An 18,358-nucleotide genomic window follows, 5' to 3' on the forward strand; every position below is an offset into this window, starting at 1 on the left:
AGCGATTTTTTGCTCACCAATATTGAATTACCTGATCATAAGTGACCCGTTTTTTTTTTCAGCTCGCTTATTTTTTTTTTGGATCTCAAGTGTCTTTTCGCACTATGCGGATTTCGTGCGGCTTGGCTCACTCTTTTGGATCGGTGTGGATCGAATGCCCGCTAGGGAATTGGCTCTGATACTATGACAAGAATCATGAGGCTCCATCTAAAAATCAATTGGTGATTAGTGGAGTTACACATGTTCTTATTAATGGTTCAATATTCTTACAATTATTCCATGTGAGACACAATAGTCTAATATTTGGTACAATTAAAAATATAATCAAAATTGGTCAAAATTGAGTTGAATGACATGTCTACTTTTAAATTTTCTCACAATTGTTATCTTTTTCTTCTTCTTCTTCGAATTAAGTAAACTTGAGAAATTTTGTTAAGGGATTTGGCGGTAATAAATAATCCCTAAATTTTTTCGAAAGTTACATTTTAATACCTAAATTTTGATTAGGCTTCTTGTTCACCTTCTTTTGACTTGGGTAACGAGTATGCATAAAAAATAAACGAGTCGAATGGTGTTTTTGGGCCTTTTTGTGGATAGGCTCCTTTAACTTTATTTCCGCTTGTTCGTTGTGTCTTGTGCTTGTATTTTGCTCGTTTCTCATCCGCCGAGTCCATATTTTGTCTAGAATATGTACAAATGTCACTATGAAATTTTCATAGTTAATATTAAATAAGATTTTTTTCTTTTTAAATATTTTTAATAAATGTATGTCAATAGGTAAACATAAAACTACCTCTAATTAACTTAATGCTTATTGAAATTTTTGTAGTCAATTATAACACTTATGTTTCTTGGGATTCATCAAATGAAAAACTTAGAAACCAGAGGAAGAAAGTAAATAAATAAGAAAATAATAATAATAATAATTCACTTGCTCATAACACAAGAACCAAAATATACATGAGCTGTCTTCAGTTGAGGGAAGTACCTTATATCGAATATCAATCATATGAAGTTTGAAAATTTTCAACTTTAATGTCTTGCCTTTGATTGACAGCAGAAAAAATTTCTCTTTTTTTTCCTTGTCTATATTGTTGGTGATTTTAGAAAATAAATAAAGTGAAAATTAGTACAAAATAAAATAATTTAGAAATGTTACAACCATACACAAGTTGAGAAACATAAAAGGAAAAGTGGGACCAAAAAAAGGCATTGCCCCCTACTTTTGAAGACCCATTAATTTGGATGAGTTAGACTAATTTGGATGTATTTAACTAGATTTTAAAAGAGAGAAATTTGGCTTTTGTTCTAAGGCTCATTAGACATTAGTACCTTTAATTACTACTTACTATCATATCTCTTTGACTGTCCTTGAATTTGTCTTTGCCATCACTTTCCCCAACTGGTTCAGATTCCCTAATCTTGCATGTTCTTTTACAGTAGTATTGCTTTTAAGGACATGAATTATTGCTTGGATAAGGACACATATACATCTATATCTATATCTATATATATATATAGTTTCGTAATAGACTACAGCTCCTCGAGTTTGATACTCTGCATGGTTCTACTCTGAATCTTCTGTTGAAGTCCATCCTCGAGTTTCATCATAAACGATTTGTTTGCTTCGACAATGGGAAGAAATTATGGTTGGAAGTGCCTTGCGTAGAGAAGTAGAGAGCGTCCAGTGCAGCCAAGGATGACTTGCCGGCGACATTACCCATTTGTGATGGCGTTGGGAGTCGGCGCTGGCAAGTTGTCTTTGGCTATGCTGGGCTCTCTTCTTCATCATGCACGGCCTAATAACTCGCCTACCCTTCAAAACAGGTAATTATTTGATGATTCATTGTGTATGTTTACAATGCATGCCTCAAACTAATAATATCTTGTTTTGTGTATTATATATGTTAGAAAGGGGTGTAAATTTTCTACATTATGAAATGAAATAAGTAGATTTTCAAAGAATATATTCTTTTTTTTTTTTGTTAATGGGTTAAATGTACAATTTAAGATCAATAATTAATAGATAGATTTATTGGATTTTAATCCATATATAAAAAGTCTTTTGTAATACTTCTACCCATTATGACATAATACAAAGATGAAATGTGTTAATCAACATTTTTGCAAGTGAGTTTAATTGATTTTTGCCATATTTTTCATGGATATTTTTTTTACACAGAAATATTGCATAATCTTACTAAATTTTACAAATAATGCCAATATTGAATGTGTTACAAATTGAGCATAAAATGATATATCACACAATTTGAATCAGATCACACGTGTGGTGTCATAATTAAAAAGTATTTTTTACACCTTTAATAATTATGCTGCAGTCTTTGTTGAAATGGTATCTTGTTCTGTCATTATGGTATCCACTCAATACTATCCTGATCCAATGTTTTTTCTTCAATGGGTATAATTGGAATTAATTGTAAGAGATTTACATAATTACTTCACAAATTCTAGTTTAAAAATTACTATATTTTTTTCTTGGTAATAATCGCCATTTAAACTTTACAAGGCTTAATATAAGCTCAATAATGGCTAGTTCAAGTAACCAAAACCCACATTGTCCAGCATCCATATGTGCATTATTAGAAAAAGAGTAGATATGACACTCTTTTACATCCCTTCAATAAAGTTGTATTGACATAAAAAATAATCTCATGGGTTATTACCTCGAGCCATACTCGAGGTAGTAATTCTAGAATTGTGTCATGCATGCATGAGGTAAATTATTGCGTTGAGCTAAATTTGCCCCTACTCGAGAACATCTTTAGTTGATGCTGGTCGAGCACACACATATTTAGTTGATAGTACTTCATTAATCCTAATTATTAATCATAGCTTTACTCGAGCAAAGGAGCACCTATTTTTTTTATTGGACATTGCTCTTGCTCCCTAAGATTAAAATTTGGGTGGTGTTATACATTGGTCTTTAGGCATGTGAAAATCATGCACAATAAGCTTCAAGTTTGTTTTTGGCCAAATGGTGAGAAAGTAGAATCCATCTCTATGATTGTGCCCCTAGGTAGAACTTGCCTTCAAAGGGTCCACTAAGCTCACAGTTGGTCGTACCAATTGGTGGTAAAACACTTTTAGTGTAGCTAAGATTCTATATCTATTTAGGTAAGCAAGAAGGTTGTGATGCCAAAGAAATTCATGAACTATGAAATACTAATTTAAAGGGAAGATGACCCTTCTGATAGTTTGCTACGCTATAGTTTGCTTGTGGGTCTTCCGAACTCACTACAAAAAAGATGACTTTTGCCAGCACGTTTTTGCGCAGGCAAAATTCGCCTTTTGACATTGTGCCGGCAAATATGAAGAATTGAATAGTCATTTGTGGCAATTTTAGAATCTATTGTTGCGACAACAAATGTATTCCCAAAAGAACTTCTATAGGGATGAACCTACAGTTGTGATGTTTTTGCGACAATATTTAAGAGCTATTGCAGTGACAAATATTGTCGCAAAAATCCATATTTCTTGTAGTGAAATTGAACAAATTTGATACCAATGAATATTTTATATATTTTAATAAGGTTTATTTTTATTATATTTTTTTTTAATTTAAAGGTGAAAATAAATATACATTAAATTCTTACTAATGAGAAAGCATTGTATATTGACAATATACATGGAGAAATTCTATGGTGGGGTGCTACTTTTACCCTATCGATAGGGGTTTATATGATGATGTACATTGTAGTTATAGCAGACATCCAACCAGTTTTTGAGAAATTCTAAATAATTTACAGTGTCAAAAACAAGATTCTAACAGTTAGTTGCACGCATGTCTTTTCTTTATACACTCGTAAAACAAAATGTTTGAACCATGTTTTTGACACTATACATTATTTGAAATTTCTTAAAAACTGAAGGGATGTCTACTGTAACTACATGTACATCATCATATAAAAAAAAATTGGGTTATAATTTATCCAAGTGTCGAATCACACAAACGGTAGGAGCATAAGTGGCACACCCACAATATATATACTGATAATCATCCAAAAACATTAAAATTGACTTCATTTTTAAATACACACAATAAATCATCATGTCAACATAAAACAATGTGATATATATATTTTTTACAGCCATACCAACTCTAAAATATTGTGCACATAAAGCTAAAATCAACTTTTCTTCCAAAAATACTTAATTTCAATATTATTACATTCAAACACCACAAAAGGCTTTGATTGGATCTTTGGTCTTCTTGGCCTCATCTGTGACATAAAAGCGAACATATTTGCGATTATCAAATGACTTATAGAGTAATGGATGTCTGTCATCCACAAATTTTTCTGGCACTTTTATTTCTCCATCTGTGAATGTAAACATTCCCATTGAGTATCTCTCCCCATGTGTAGCAGAAAGGCTAACTTGATGGTAGCAAGCTCTTATTCTGTCATTGCTCCAAGCCTGACATTAATCAATTTAACCCAACTAAGTTAATGATTTACCATAGAAAGCATTGATATTGATTACAATTGCGTGGGAAGTGCTATTTAAGAGTCAGATTGAGTTTTCAACTTAAAATTAATTGATGGTAAGTGGAGTAATCATTTTCTTTATAAGGATATTGCGTTTCCTAGATGGTTTTTATGTGCGACTTTCTAATACATTCCTCCAGTTTCGGTTTGAACATGTGGACATAACGAAACACAACAGAATCGAATGTGATATTTGGCATGCCTCCACAAAGTCAACTCGGGAAATTTGTGAGACTATAATTGATTGAACGCCACAAAGTTGGTTGGAAAATTTGTGTATACACATTGTCCAAAACAAGTCAAAGAATCCAGAACGACAAATCGACACATATCAGCCTAAAGGTCCCAAATGCAAAGGTGGAGCACAACGAAATTAAGTTTGAAAGTTTAACATGCCCTTGATACTATATTACATATGATATTTAGGAATAAGATTGGAGTTCCAGCTTAAAACCAATGAATGTTAAGTGGGGTAACTATTTCCCTCTACAAAATATTGTGTTTCCTATATAGTATTCTGTCAGACTTTATTTGTAATAAAATATTCTCTTATAAACAAGTAATGTGTATCACCTTCATCATGTCGCCAGCCAAGAAGAGAAATTGAGAAGGTTTGGGGTGAACATTGATCCAGGTGCCATCTCTGGCTTGGACTTGAAGACCACCGACCTGGGTCTGATGAAGTATTGTTGTGAAATTTAAATCTCTATGGGCAGCAAACCTGATAACAGTACTAGAGTCTTGATCAGGTTCAGTATATTTCAAAAATCGAAGAACATGATTGCGAACAACCTTAACTGTTTCCCAATGTTTCTCCACTCCATAGCTTTCAAACACCATTTTTGTAGCCATCTCATCTAATGAGGCTAACTGCTTTGCATATAAATGAACAATATCACTGTACCAACATATGAAATATGTAGTTATTCTCACTTACTGCTTTGCATGTGAATGAACAATATCATTGTACCAACATATGAAATATGTCATTATTCTCACTTACAACTTGTCATGATCAAGTGTGAAAAGGAAAATTATAAATAAATACTATATGAAGTGCATAAGAATATATTAAAGGAAAGGGAAAGTCGTTAATTCCAATTTTCTAATTAAAAATAAATAAATTAGATTTAATTTCTTGCAGTTGATTTTGACATATTGGAAACATTATCTTATTGTTGTTGTCTTTTTGAAACACTTGTGTTATCCTCTTTTTATAATACTCGAAAACCTTTTCTACAAAATGTCCAATAATAGGGACTTTTCTGTATCCAATTTAGTATTCATTTTGATCATATGGTGAAAAAAAATGTATATATATGAGACTAAAAAAAGTGCTCTTTTGATTTGAAAATATATATATATATATTTTTAAAACAAGTTACACCCCTTTATCATTTCAAACAATTTACCATTTAATTTTTTTTTTTTAAAATGAATTTGGAAGTAATAATACAAAATAAATAAATTTGAAATATTAATGTGTCCAAAGTTGCATATACCAACTTACAAACAACAACTAGAATAAGTTTCTAACTAAAAATAATTCTGTAATAATGACCGTTTATACATGTATATTATGATACAAATTATACAATATTCTAATACAATATATATTGGTGGTTGGTTCTTGGTTGTCATCCAAAACAATGAATAATTGGATTTGGATCCATGATAGTTCACAAATCATATATTTCATGCTTTTTTTTTTCAATTTACTTGTCAAAAAATTGGCAAGAGGTTAGATTCCAAGCATTTTACTAATTACTTTTTTGGATTTTTTATTTTTAAAAAATATGTTTTTAGGTCTCGATTTTTGTATATTAGTTAAAAATAATCTCTTAAATTTAATTTTAATAAAAATATTTTGAATATGAAAAAATTGATGTGGCAAAATTCCACGTGGTTCCAAATACGATGAATATTTTTGTTCTCATGTTTTATTTACGAGTTCATCGACCTACGTATGAAGATGTCTGACAATTCTCGGTTACTATAGGGTTTTACTAAAAAATATTATGACAAATATCGAGTTCAAAAGACTAATTTTAATCAATTTATAAAACACAGAGTCTAAACAAGTAAGTAATAAAAATTAGGAGTCTTACGTACCAAAAGTGATCGTTGCCATTTGGCCACATAAGATCGACGAACTTCCTCACTTCCTCTAGACTTGTTGCTCTATCAATGGCTAAACCTTCATAGAGTGGAGCTTGAGGGATTTGGCCAATATAGCCACGAAATGGTTCCTCACTATTGTTCTTCATTTTCGTCTCAATTGGGAGATCGAAAAGATCCTTAGATTTACAAAAGATTTGTGTATCAACTTCATTATTAGACAATATTTCATCATATTTGGCTATGAAACAACCATACTCTTCAAGTCCAAATCGAATTTGGCCACACGTGGAAGCCCACACGTGTGAACCTAGTTTCAAATCTTTGTTAGAAAAATCTATAACTAGCATGTTATGCAAAGCTACTGTTGTTGAACCCATTTTTTTTTCTCTATGAAAACAAAAGTAATGGGAAATTGGTGTGTATGTTAAGGTTGTTTGTGAGGCTATTTATAGAGTTACAACTTAAAATGATTACGTAAATTAATTTATTATAACATGAGAAAAATAGTGTGGTGTAGAGTTTCACTTATTATATAATATATAGTTTAGAGTTTCAAAAACAAATGCCTAAGCCTACCTTCTTGGCTTTATATAATTTTCTCTGCCGGCCTCAAGTTCTTTTGCACTTGATCTTATATAACAAAAAAATGGAATCTTTACAATTATATACCTATAATATAAAATAATTACAAAAATTACTTATAAAATTTTATTTACAAAAATACATTGCTACGTCATCAAAAAATACCGGATTCTAAAAGTAATATACCTGAATTTGAAATTTTCCCGAAATTTCAATTTTTCTGTTTTTCTGGGTTTAAAAAAGAAACATTTTGGTTACTTAAAATGTTAATAAGTTACCAATTAATTACTTTTTTCATGAAATTTTTTATTTTTATAGCATATTATTTTATATACATTTTGGTTACCTCCAATACTTATTTTTTGAAACTTTTTTATCTTAAGACATTGATTAATCATTTTGAAGTTATATATTATGGTGTATTTACTTAAGATACTTTTACGTTGCTGATTAGTCAATTTTTAAAAACTAATGTGTTACAATAAAATATAACAAATTAAGACACTAATTTTAATGAATGAACCCTAAAACAACTAACATGCAAATACAAAATGATAATACAAAAGGAACATACAAAAATAATCAAACATAAACAGTATATAAAATCTATGAAAACCAAATGAAAAAAAAATACACATAATAAAAAAAAACCCTAAATACTTTCGGCATTATGCAAATAAGCAAAATAAACAACTTATGATTTCAAATAATGAACCCAACTAAATACCCATCAAATAGCCCTAACATAAAAAATATTAAAAAAAAAACCAAATACTTTATTCCAAAAAATACAAATAGCAACATTAACTATACCTAACAAAAACCCAATAATCAACTAGTTGAAAAATAAACCATACTAAAAATCAAATCATTATACCAATCAACTTAGTACCTAAACCTTTATTTAATTTTAATTACTCTTTTGAGTCAAAATGACTCGCTTAATGAGCACTACAACAAATTTGATATACAATGACTCCCTACAATGTCTTACACCATTGGTGTAAGACATTAAAACTTATCAGGGGTTTTAAATGTCTAATGGTGTAAGACATTGAAAGTTTTTATTAATGACTACAATTGGAAGACATTAAAAATGGTGGAAGACGTTGGAAATAGGTTGAGAAGTGGCCAGGGGGACATCTAATGTCTCCCACTGGGAGACGTGGGACACGTGGCACGTCTCCCACTGGGAGACATTGAATGTATAGAGGGGTACATCCAACGTCTCCCACTGGGAGACGTGGGACACGTGGCACGTCTCCCACTGGGAGACATTGAATGTATAGAGGGGTACATCCAACGTCTCCCACTGGGAGACGTGGGACACGTGGCACGTCTCCCAATGGGAGACGTTGGATGTACCCCTCTATACATTCAATGTCTCCCAGTGGGAGACGTGCCACGTGTCCCACGTCTCCCAGTGGGAGACGTTGGATGTCCCCCTGGCCATTTAATGAATTTTGGGTCTTCTTCTTCCTCATAACACCAAACAGAGAGAGCACACCAAACAGAGAGCACGAAAGGGGCTGCGATTTTAGGGTTTTCAAGGTTAGTTTTTTTTAATTTTTATGAATTTTAGTTAATTATTTTGATAAAAAATCATAGGTTTAGCATTAGGATGAGTAATATACATGATTTTGTGTTAGTTTTACATTTTTATGCATTTTTTTCTATACATTGTTAGATTTATTTGTTTTTCCATGGAGGTTTTTTATAGATTTAAGATTTCATAGTTTTTTTTTAATTTAACCTATCACATTGTATATATTTCATTATAATATATATGTTCATGATTTTTTTTAATTTTTATCATTATTTATTTCGAAATTTAGATATATTTTTGTATGTATATTTAAACTTCTTTTTTTTTTTTAAATTCTAACTATTTTGTTATATATATATAGTTATTATGTTAAAATAAATTTATTAAATAATTTTAAAAATATAAATATATGAAAAAATTTATGATTTTGTTGATTATTGAGATTTTAGGTTATGAAATTTTTTATTGATTTTTTGTTTAGGTTATAATTAGTGGCTCATTGGAGTTTTTTTTTATTTGTTTACCAATCAATTACTTATTAGGAATTTAGTGATATTTGTTTAGTAATGTTTAACATATTAATTAATTTAATTTCGTAGGTTGTGATTTTGGTGGTGAGATTTTAGAGAGTACTTTGCATCAAAACTTCTATATCTATCAATCACACATTTGAGGTAATTAAGTTTCTAAAATTATAATAATAAGTTATATATTGCTAGATATTTAGTGATATTTTATTTATTATTTATTAATTTATTTATATTGGTTTGTGGATTTAATAGCGAATTCAATTACTACTTGAAGTAATTTTGCTAGCTTTTGAATTATTAATTGCAAGAGGTAAATATATATTCTCTTACTTCTACTTTTAATATTATTAAACAAATGTTAGAAGAGTTTGAATATCTTAAATATTCATCCATAGTGAAGTAGGTTCTGAGATTAAAATTGTGTGCTGCGGTGATAACGGAAGGTTGAGAACTTGTGTGTATTAGTGAAGCAGGTTCTGAGAAATTTGACTGTGTGCTGCGGAGCTATAAGGAAGAAACTTATTGTATGTTGTTTGAATTGTTTGTTTTGCTATTCACATGTAGATGGTTAGGTCACTATTATAGGGGAAATGCTGCCCGATTTTATCTAGGATAATAAACAATTAATTTTATGTAGGCATTCTATAAGGAAGAAACTTATTGTATGTTGTTTGAATTGTTTGTTTTGTTATTCACATGCAGATGGTTAGGTCACTATTATAGGGGAAATGCTGCCCGATATTATTTAGGATAATAAACGATTAGTTGAGAACGGGCATTACTTGATTGAACATGCGAGTCCCGGGCATTACTTGAGAACGGTATTATTAATTAAAATTTACAAATTATTTTTGAAACTATAAATGTAATCAAATAATTAATTAATATATTTTACTTTATATTTCTTGCAGCTAACAAGCACATCATATACAGAGGCACAAATTGATGAGTTGCGACAAGAATGGGCGACATATATGTTGCCGATAATCCAAAGTTACCGACCTCGTTGATAGTTTTTTTTTTTAATTTTTTAACTCTTTCTTCATACACAATGCAATATTTGTTCATTTTGAATATTTCTAACAAATATTGTATTTCTTGTATATATCTAACAAATATATTTTTTTTCTTTCAATTTAAATTAATATTATTTCAATTTAATTAATTTAAATTTAGATTAAAATAATTTAAATTTAAATTAATATTATTTCAATTTAATTAATTATTAAATTAATTTCAATTTAGATTAAAATAATTTCAATTTAAATTAATATTATTTCAATTTAAATTAATATTATCTCAATTTAATTAATTATTAAATCAAATTAAAATAATATTAATTATAAATTTATTTAATTTATTTTTTTTAAATGTGGGAGACTTTCAATGTCTCCCATTGGGAGACGTGGGAAGTGACTCACCTCTCCCAATGGGAGACGTGGGATGTCTCCTAGGGACTTCCCACGTCTCCCATTGGGAGAGGTGAGTCACTTCCCACGTCTCTCAATGGGAGAGGTGGAAAGTCAACGTTTGACTTTCCACCTCTCCCAGTGGGAGACGTGGGAAGTGAGGCACGTCTCCCAATGGGAGACGTGGGATATATAGCTACAATGACCCTAGCAACAACGTCTCACTAAGTGGGAGACATTGTAGACTTCCAATGTCTCCCAATTAAAGTCATAAAACCTCTATTTTGTTGTAGTGGAGGTAAGCATTATTTTAAACACACAATGTAACAGTCCTTGATTAGTAGGGTGTTGCAGCTAATGATTCTAGATCTAAAGTTGTTGGAATAGGAACAGTTAATAAGATGAAGATTTTTTATGGTGTTGTGAGAACATTGACTGATGTTAGACATGCTCCTAAATTGAGAAGGATCTTAATCTCTTTGGGAGCCTTGGACACTCTAGGTTGTGACTATTTTGCAAAAGATGGTGTGATATGACAATTAAGAAAAGTTGCTTGGTGGTCATGAAGGGTCAAAAAGGGCGGAATTTGTATAAACTAGCTGCGAAGACTATGTTAGGTGGAGCTGTGATGGTAGAGCCAAGTCATAAAATGTCATCATCTAGTATTGTAAGAGTGAAAGGATCCAACAAGGTGGTAAAGACTCCAGCTGGAGTCAAATGTTGTTTGAAGAAAGAAGATATCAACCGTCATAAGAGGAGTGAGTCATTGAAGAATGTGAAGACAAATGCTTATGTGAAGTTCAATGAGAGTATGAATTCGATGCATGTTTACTCTTATTGGTGGCTTGAGTTGTGAGTTTAGAGAATTTGAGTCAATGTGGAGATTGCTGAGCATTGACTCAAATTAATTATGGTTTTTATTTATAGTGTTTTTAATTTTGGGTAATTACTAATTTGTGTGAATGAGTGTCTTATTGGGCAAGTTGTCTTGGGGCCCAAGCTTTACATCTCTATAAATATATATTATTTGAGTGTGTATGCGTGTGTAAGGGTGAGTTTTGAAGAGAGTGTGAGAGTGGGTTTTGAAGAGAAGTGAGAGTGAGTTTGAAGTATTGAGAGTGTGAGAGTGTGAAGCAAATGGTATATTGAGTTTTAGGTAGAGAGATTGAGAGAGTTTCAAATATGTAATATAGGGATGACAAAAAAACCCGGCCGATCGGGGCGGGTAGGATCGGATCCCCGACCCGACGGGGCGCCCCTGATCTGAATATAACCAGAGCATAAACGAGGCGAGTCAAGATCTGACCCGACCAGCTAGCAATTGAAGGGGGTCGGATCACGACTTGACCCGGTTGTTGTTGTTGTTGTTTTTTTTTTTGTAATAAAGAATTTTTTTAAAAAACTAATTAATACTACTATTTAGGGTAATCCACGATCCAAAATTTTTAATTTTTTTTTATTTTAGTATGCAAGACCATTTATAAAAAAAATTAGGCAACTCATTTATGTCTAGTATGAGAGATTTTTTTGCCATTTATTTTTATATTGTAACATATTTTAAAAAATTAGTCTTTCTTTTATTAAAGAAAAAAAAAAAACTTACCGGGTTGGGTCTGACCTGCTCCATCACATCCGAGGCAGGTCTAACCCAACTCGCATCAAATGCCTTAACAGGGTAAGTCGGGTCGGGGCATAAGCTTAGCGGGTCGAGGCGAATCTTTAGCGGGATGGGGCCGACCCGCCCCATTTACATCCCTAATGTAATATTGAAGTGAAATAAATCTCTCTTTGTAGATTTGGTAATTTTATCAAACCGAGTAAATTTCTTTGTGTCTTTATTATTTCGCTACACTTGCGAAGTTTGTCTTAGTTTTTCCCAACAAGTTGCATTATTAAAATTCTATCTTACCGGAGTAGTTCATATATTTGTCAAGTAAAAAAACCATTAAGACTTGTAGACGTGAATTTTTTTACTGACACTTTAAGGTTTGCATTGATAAAAATAATTTTTATGAAACTAAACTATATATAGCATCACTTTTTGCTGATGCTATTTTACATTGGTAGAAACTCAATAGTATGGTAAGAGACCAAATTAAGTGTAACATATGAACCAAATTAGAGATTTTTATTGCAAAACTCATTTCATTTATTTGTTTATTATATTGTAGCAATTGTTTGTACATATTATAAAATATAAATTTGACATCAATGAATATTTTATCTATTTTAATAAGGTTTAATTTTATTAATTTGAAAGTGTAAAACAATCTTGAGCGGATACACTACTTGTAAAAATTAATTATACAATCTCAATTATTAATAATGGGAAGGCATTGTGTATTAAACATATATATACCAATAATTGTCCCAAAATGATTGTTTAATTTTTAAATACACACAACAAATGATCATGTCAACAACCATTGGTGAACATAGCTAAAATCAACCAGGTTTCTCAAAATACAGAATTTCAATATTATAATATTCAAACACCAAAGAAGGCTTTGATTGGATCTTTGATCTTCTTGGCCTCATCTGTGACATAAAATCGAACATATTTACAATTATCAAATGGTTTATAGAGTATTGGATGTTCATCATCAACAAATTCTTCTGGCACTTTTATTTCTCCCTCTGTGAATGTAAACATTCCCATCGAGTATCTCTCCTCATGTCCAGAAAGGCTAACCTGGTGGTAGCAAGCTCTTATTCTGTCATTGCTCCAAACCTGAAATTAATCAATTTGACTTAACTAAGAAAATGATTTACCATATTGCCCTTGATATTCATTACAATTGAATTAAAAGTAATTGGTGCTAAGTAGAATAACCATTTCTTTTAATAGTTTCCATGTAAGATTTTATTCCAAATACACTCTCTTACGTTTGAGCAAGAAAGTATGGAAATAATGAATGACATTAGACACAACAAGATCGAACGTGATATTTGACAGACTATAATTGATTGAACACCACAAAATTGGTTGAAAAATTTGTGGGTATATACGTCATTGCTAATAGGTCAAAGAATCCAACACGACAAATTGACACACATCGACCTAAAGGCCTCAAATGGAGGCCAAGGGTGGAGTAAATCAAAAGTTTTGAAGTTAAACATCTTCTTGATACCATATTACAATTGAGAGAGATATGTTATTTAGGAATAAGATTGGGGTCATGACTAAAAATTGTTAGGTGGAGTAACTATTTTCTTTATAATAATGATATTATGTATCCTATATGATTCCTATGTCAAACTTATTTATAATAATATATTATATTATAAACTAGTAGGGCGAATATATTTACTAACTAGAATAATATGTATTACCTTCATCATGTCGCCAGCCATGAGGAGAAAATGAGAAGGTTTTGGGTGAACGCTGATCCAGGCGCCATCCTTGGCTTGAACTTGGAGACCACCAACCTGGGTTTGGTGAAGTATTGTTGTGAAGTTCTTATCAGTATGGGGAACAAACCTTATAGTGGTATCAGAGTCTTGATTAGGTTCATCATATTTCAAAAATCGAAGAACATGACTGCGAATAGCCTTAACTCGCTTCCAATGTTTCTCCACTCCATAACTTTCAAACACTATTTTTGTTGCCATCTCATCTAATAAGGCTATTTGCTTTGCATATGAATGGACAATATCACTGTGTACCAACATATGAAATATGTCAAGATCAAGTGGTTTAGGAAAATTACAATTAAATGCTATATATATGGAGTTCATAAGAATATATTGATGGACAAATCAAATTTTTTCACTTAAAATAAATAAATATTAATTAGATTTAATTTTTATATATAATATTACTTTTTGCCATTTATTTATATATTTATAGCGAAATATTCTTAATAATATAAATTTTTGTATATATATGGTGTAATTATTTAAATTTGCACATTGTATGAAAGAGGAACACCTTTGATATTCATATCAAAGTTGTTTGAGAGAAAAAGTGCTCTTTTTAAGGTTTTGATTAAACTAAATTAAACCAATTTAGAATAAAAAACGGCACTTGTGATTTGGAAATATATATATTTTTAAAAACAAGTGACACCCTTTCTACTTGAAAACAATTCACCATTTGAAAGGTTTAAAAAAATTTGAATACGGAAGTGTCCCTTTCAAAGTAATAACAATAAGAAAAATAAATAATTTGGAAAGAATGTTAATGTCAACTACAAACAACAATTAGAATAAGTTTTACCTAAAGATAATTCTGTAACCCTGGCTGTTTATCATACAGTTTATATAATAATACAGTTTTAACTAAAAAAATGATAAGAGAGTTTTGATTCATTTTACTAGAGCTAAGTGACATTATATTTTTTAAGGGAATAATATTATTTTAGACTCTTAGACTCTCTGTTTTTACTAAATACTTATTTTGATTGAAAAATATTTTTTTACACTTCATGCATGTATTGTAAATTAGTTAAAAAAGTTCCTTGAACTCGGATTTGATTAAAATACTTTTAATTGTGACTATGTTAAGATCGTTGCTCGGTAAAAATCTATGCATTTCCTAAGTTGATGAATATTTATATTTCAATATATTTTTTGTGTCAAGTTTTATTTACGAGACCATCGACTTACGAGCATCAATTTTCTATGAAGTCATATTAAAAAGATGAGTGTTACGGTCAACCTCCTATTTTAACTTCTTAGTCAACCTTCATTTTAAAAAATATATGTCAGAGCATTTTTTTCTAATTTTTTTTTCATGTTGGTATTCCTTGTAGTTACAATATTTTTCCTGCAAATTTTTTAAAAATTCTTAATAATTTACAGTACCGAGAACAGAGTTCCTAATATTTCTTGATATTCCGGTTTACCAGGCATGTTCGAAAAAATATAAATCTATTTTCGGTACTGTAAACTATTCACAATTTTTCAAAAATTTGCAGGAAGAATGTAGTAGCTACAACGAACACTGCTATATATTTTTGAGGGTGAAGATTGACTAAGATATTGAAATAGGATGCTGTTGCAAGCACACATCTATTACAAAATATGACTAAAATCGAGTTCGAGAAGTTATTTTTTACCGATTACAAAACATAAACATATGATCTGAACAAGTATTTAGTAAAAATAGATAATCCAAATCATCGTAATGGTTCTTATTAAAAGTACGTACCAGAAATGATGGTTGCCATTGATCCACATAAGATCGACGAACTTCCTCACTTGTTCAAGACTTGTTGCCCTATCAATGGCTAAACCTTCATAGAGTGGAAGTTGAGGGATTTGGCCAACATAGCCACGAAATGGTTCCTCACTAGTGTTCTTCATTTTCGTCTCAATTGGGAGATCGAAAAGATCCTTCGATTTGCAAAAGATTTGTGTATCAACTTCATTATTAGACAATAATTCATCATATTTGGCTACGAAACAACCATACTCTTCGAGTGCAAATCGAATTTGGTCACACGTGGAAGCCCACACGTGTGAGCCTGGCTTCAACTCTTTGTTAGAAAAATCTATAACTGGAATGTTATGCAAAGCTACTGCTGTTGAACCCATTTTTTTTCTCTATAAAAACAAAAATAAATGGGAAATTGGTGTGTATGTTAAGGTTGTTTGTGAGGCTATTTATAGAGTTACAACTTAAAATGATTACGTAAATTAATTTATTATAACATGAGAAAAATCGTGTGGTGTAGAGTTTCACTTATTATATAATATATAGTTTAGAGTTTTAAAAACAAATGCCTAAGCCTATCTACTTGGCTTTATATAATTTTCTCTGCCGGCCTCAAGCTCTTTTGCACTTGATCTTATATAACAAAAAAAAAATGGAATCTTTACAATTATATACCTATAATATAAAATAATTATAAAAATTACTTACAAAATTTTATTTACAAAAATACATTGCTACATCATCAAAAAATACCGGATTTTAAAAGTAATATACCTGAATTTGAAATTTTTTCGAAATTTCGATTTTTCTGTTTTTCTGTGTTTAAAAAAGTAATATTTTGGTTACTTAAAATGTTAATAAGTTACCAATTAATTACTTTTTTCATGAAATTTTTTATTTTTATAGCATATTATTTTATATACATTTTGGTTACTTCCAATACTTATTTTTTGAAACTTTTTTATCTTAAGACATTGATTAGTCATTTTGAAGTTATATATTATGGTATCTTGTTACTTAAGATACTTTTATGTTGCCGATTAGTCAATTTTTAAAAACTAATGTGTTACAATAAAATATAATAAATTAAGACACTAATTTTAATGAATGAACCCTAAAACAACTAACATGCAAATACAAAATGATAATACAAAAGGAACATACAAAAATAAACAAACATAAACAGTATATAAAATCTATGAAAACCAAATGAAAAAAAAATACACATAATAATAAAAAAACCCTAAATAGTTTCGGCATTATGCAAATAAGCAAAATAAACAACTTGTGATTTCAAATAATGAACCCAACTAAATACCCATCAAATAGCCATAACATAAAAAATATTAAAAAAAAAAACCAAATACTTTATTCCAAAAAATACAAATAGCAACATTAACTATACCTAACAAAAACCCAATAATCAACTAGTCGAAAAATAAACCATACTAAAAATCAAATCATTATACCAATCAACTTAGTACCTAAACCTTTATTTAATTTTAATTACTCTTATGAGTCAAAATGACTCGCTTAATGAGGTAAGCATTATTTTAAACACACAATGTAACAGTCCTTGATTAGTAGGGTGTTGCAACTAATGATTCTAGCTCTAGAGTTGTTGGAATAGGAACAGTTAATAAGATGAAGATTTTTTATGGTGTTGTGAGAACATTGACTGATGTTAGGCATGCTCCTAAATTGAGAAGGATCTTAATCTCTTTGGGAGCCTTGGACACTCTAGGTTGTGACTATTTTGCAAAAGATGGTGTGATATGAAAATTAAGAAAAGTTGCTTGGTGGTCATGAAGGGTCAAAAAGGGCGGAATTTGTATAAACTAGCTGCGAAGACTATGTTAGGTGGAGCTGTGATGGTAGAGCCAAGTCATAAAATGTCATCATCTAGTATTGTAAGAGTGAAAGGATCCAACAAGGTGGTAAAGACTCCAGCTGGAGTCAAATGTTGTTTGAAGAAAGAAGATATCAACCGTCATAAGAGGAGTGAGTCATTGAAGAATGTGAAGACAAATGCTTATGTGAAGTTCAATGAGAGTATGAATTCGATGCATGTTTACTCTTATTGGTGGCTTGAGTTGTGAGTTTAGAGAATTTGAGTCAATGTGGAGATTGTTGAGCATTAACTCAAATTAATTATGGTTTTTATTTATAGTGTTTTTAATTTTGGGTAATTACTAATTTGTGTGAATGAGTGTCTTATTGGGCAAGTTGTCTTGGGGCCCAAGCTTTACATCTCTATAAATATATATTATTTGAGTGTGTATGCGTGTGTAAGGGTGAGTTTTGAAGAGAGTGTGAGAGTGGGTTTTGAAGAGAAGTGAGAGTGAGTTTGAAGTATTGAGAGTGTGAGAGTGTGAAGCAAATGGTATATTGAGTTTTAGGTAGAGAGATTGAGAGAGTTTCAAATATGTAATATAGGGATGACAAAAAAACCCGGCCGATCGGGGCGGGTAGGATCAGATCCCCGACCCGACGGGGCGCCCCTG

The 18,358-nt window shown here is 30.7% G+C and overlaps 2 protein-coding genes across 2 annotated transcripts; both read right to left on the bottom strand.

The window, feature by feature from the left end:
* Positions 1-4,191: 4,191 nt before the first annotated feature.
* Positions 4,192-7,006, bottom strand: LOC133833176 (probable inactive 2-oxoglutarate-dependent dioxygenase AOP2). The gene is made up of 3 exons (XM_062263426.1): positions 6,621-7,006; positions 5,082-5,406; positions 4,192-4,437 (listed from the first exon to the last, which is right to left on the bottom strand). Exons 1-3 carry the CDS (start codon positions 7,004-7,006, stop codon positions 4,192-4,194), a joined length of 957 nt encoding a protein of 318 aa, XP_062119410.1.
* A 7,876-nt stretch (positions 7,007-14,882) lies between these two features.
* On the bottom strand, positions 14,883-16,234 carry LOC133833177 (deoxypodophyllotoxin synthase-like). Its single transcript, XM_062263427.1, has 2 exons — positions 15,849-16,234; positions 14,883-14,886 (listed from the first exon to the last, which is right to left on the bottom strand). The coding sequence occupies exons 1-2, from the start codon at positions 16,232-16,234 to the stop codon at positions 14,883-14,885; spliced, it is 390 nt and encodes a 129-aa protein (XP_062119411.1).
* Between the last annotated feature and the right edge of the window lie 2,124 nt (positions 16,235-18,358).

The sequence above is a fragment of the Humulus lupulus genome, chromosome 4 (assembly GCF_963169125.1).
Source record: "Humulus lupulus chromosome 4, drHumLupu1.1, whole genome shotgun sequence".
In the NCBI taxonomy this organism is placed as follows: domain Eukaryota; kingdom Viridiplantae; phylum Streptophyta; class Magnoliopsida; order Rosales; family Cannabaceae; genus Humulus; species Humulus lupulus.

Excerpts from the sequence above, each read along its gene's own strand:
- LOC133833176 (XM_062263426.1), bottom strand. The coding sequence starts at position 7,006 with ATGGGTTCAACAACAGTAGCTTTGCATAACATGCTAGTTATAGATTTT. Across the intron at positions 5,407-6,620 it reads AATGGCAACGATCACTTTTG|TGATATTGTTCATTTATATG; the intron begins GTACGTAAGACT and ends ATGTTGGTACAG. Across the intron at positions 4,438-5,081 it reads TGGCTGGCGACATGATGAAG|GCTTGGAGCAATGACAGAAT; the intron begins GTGATACACATT and ends GATTAATGTCAG.
- LOC133833177 (XM_062263427.1), bottom strand. The coding sequence starts at position 16,234 with ATGGGTTCAACAGCAGTAGCTTTGCATAACATTCCAGTTATAGATTTT.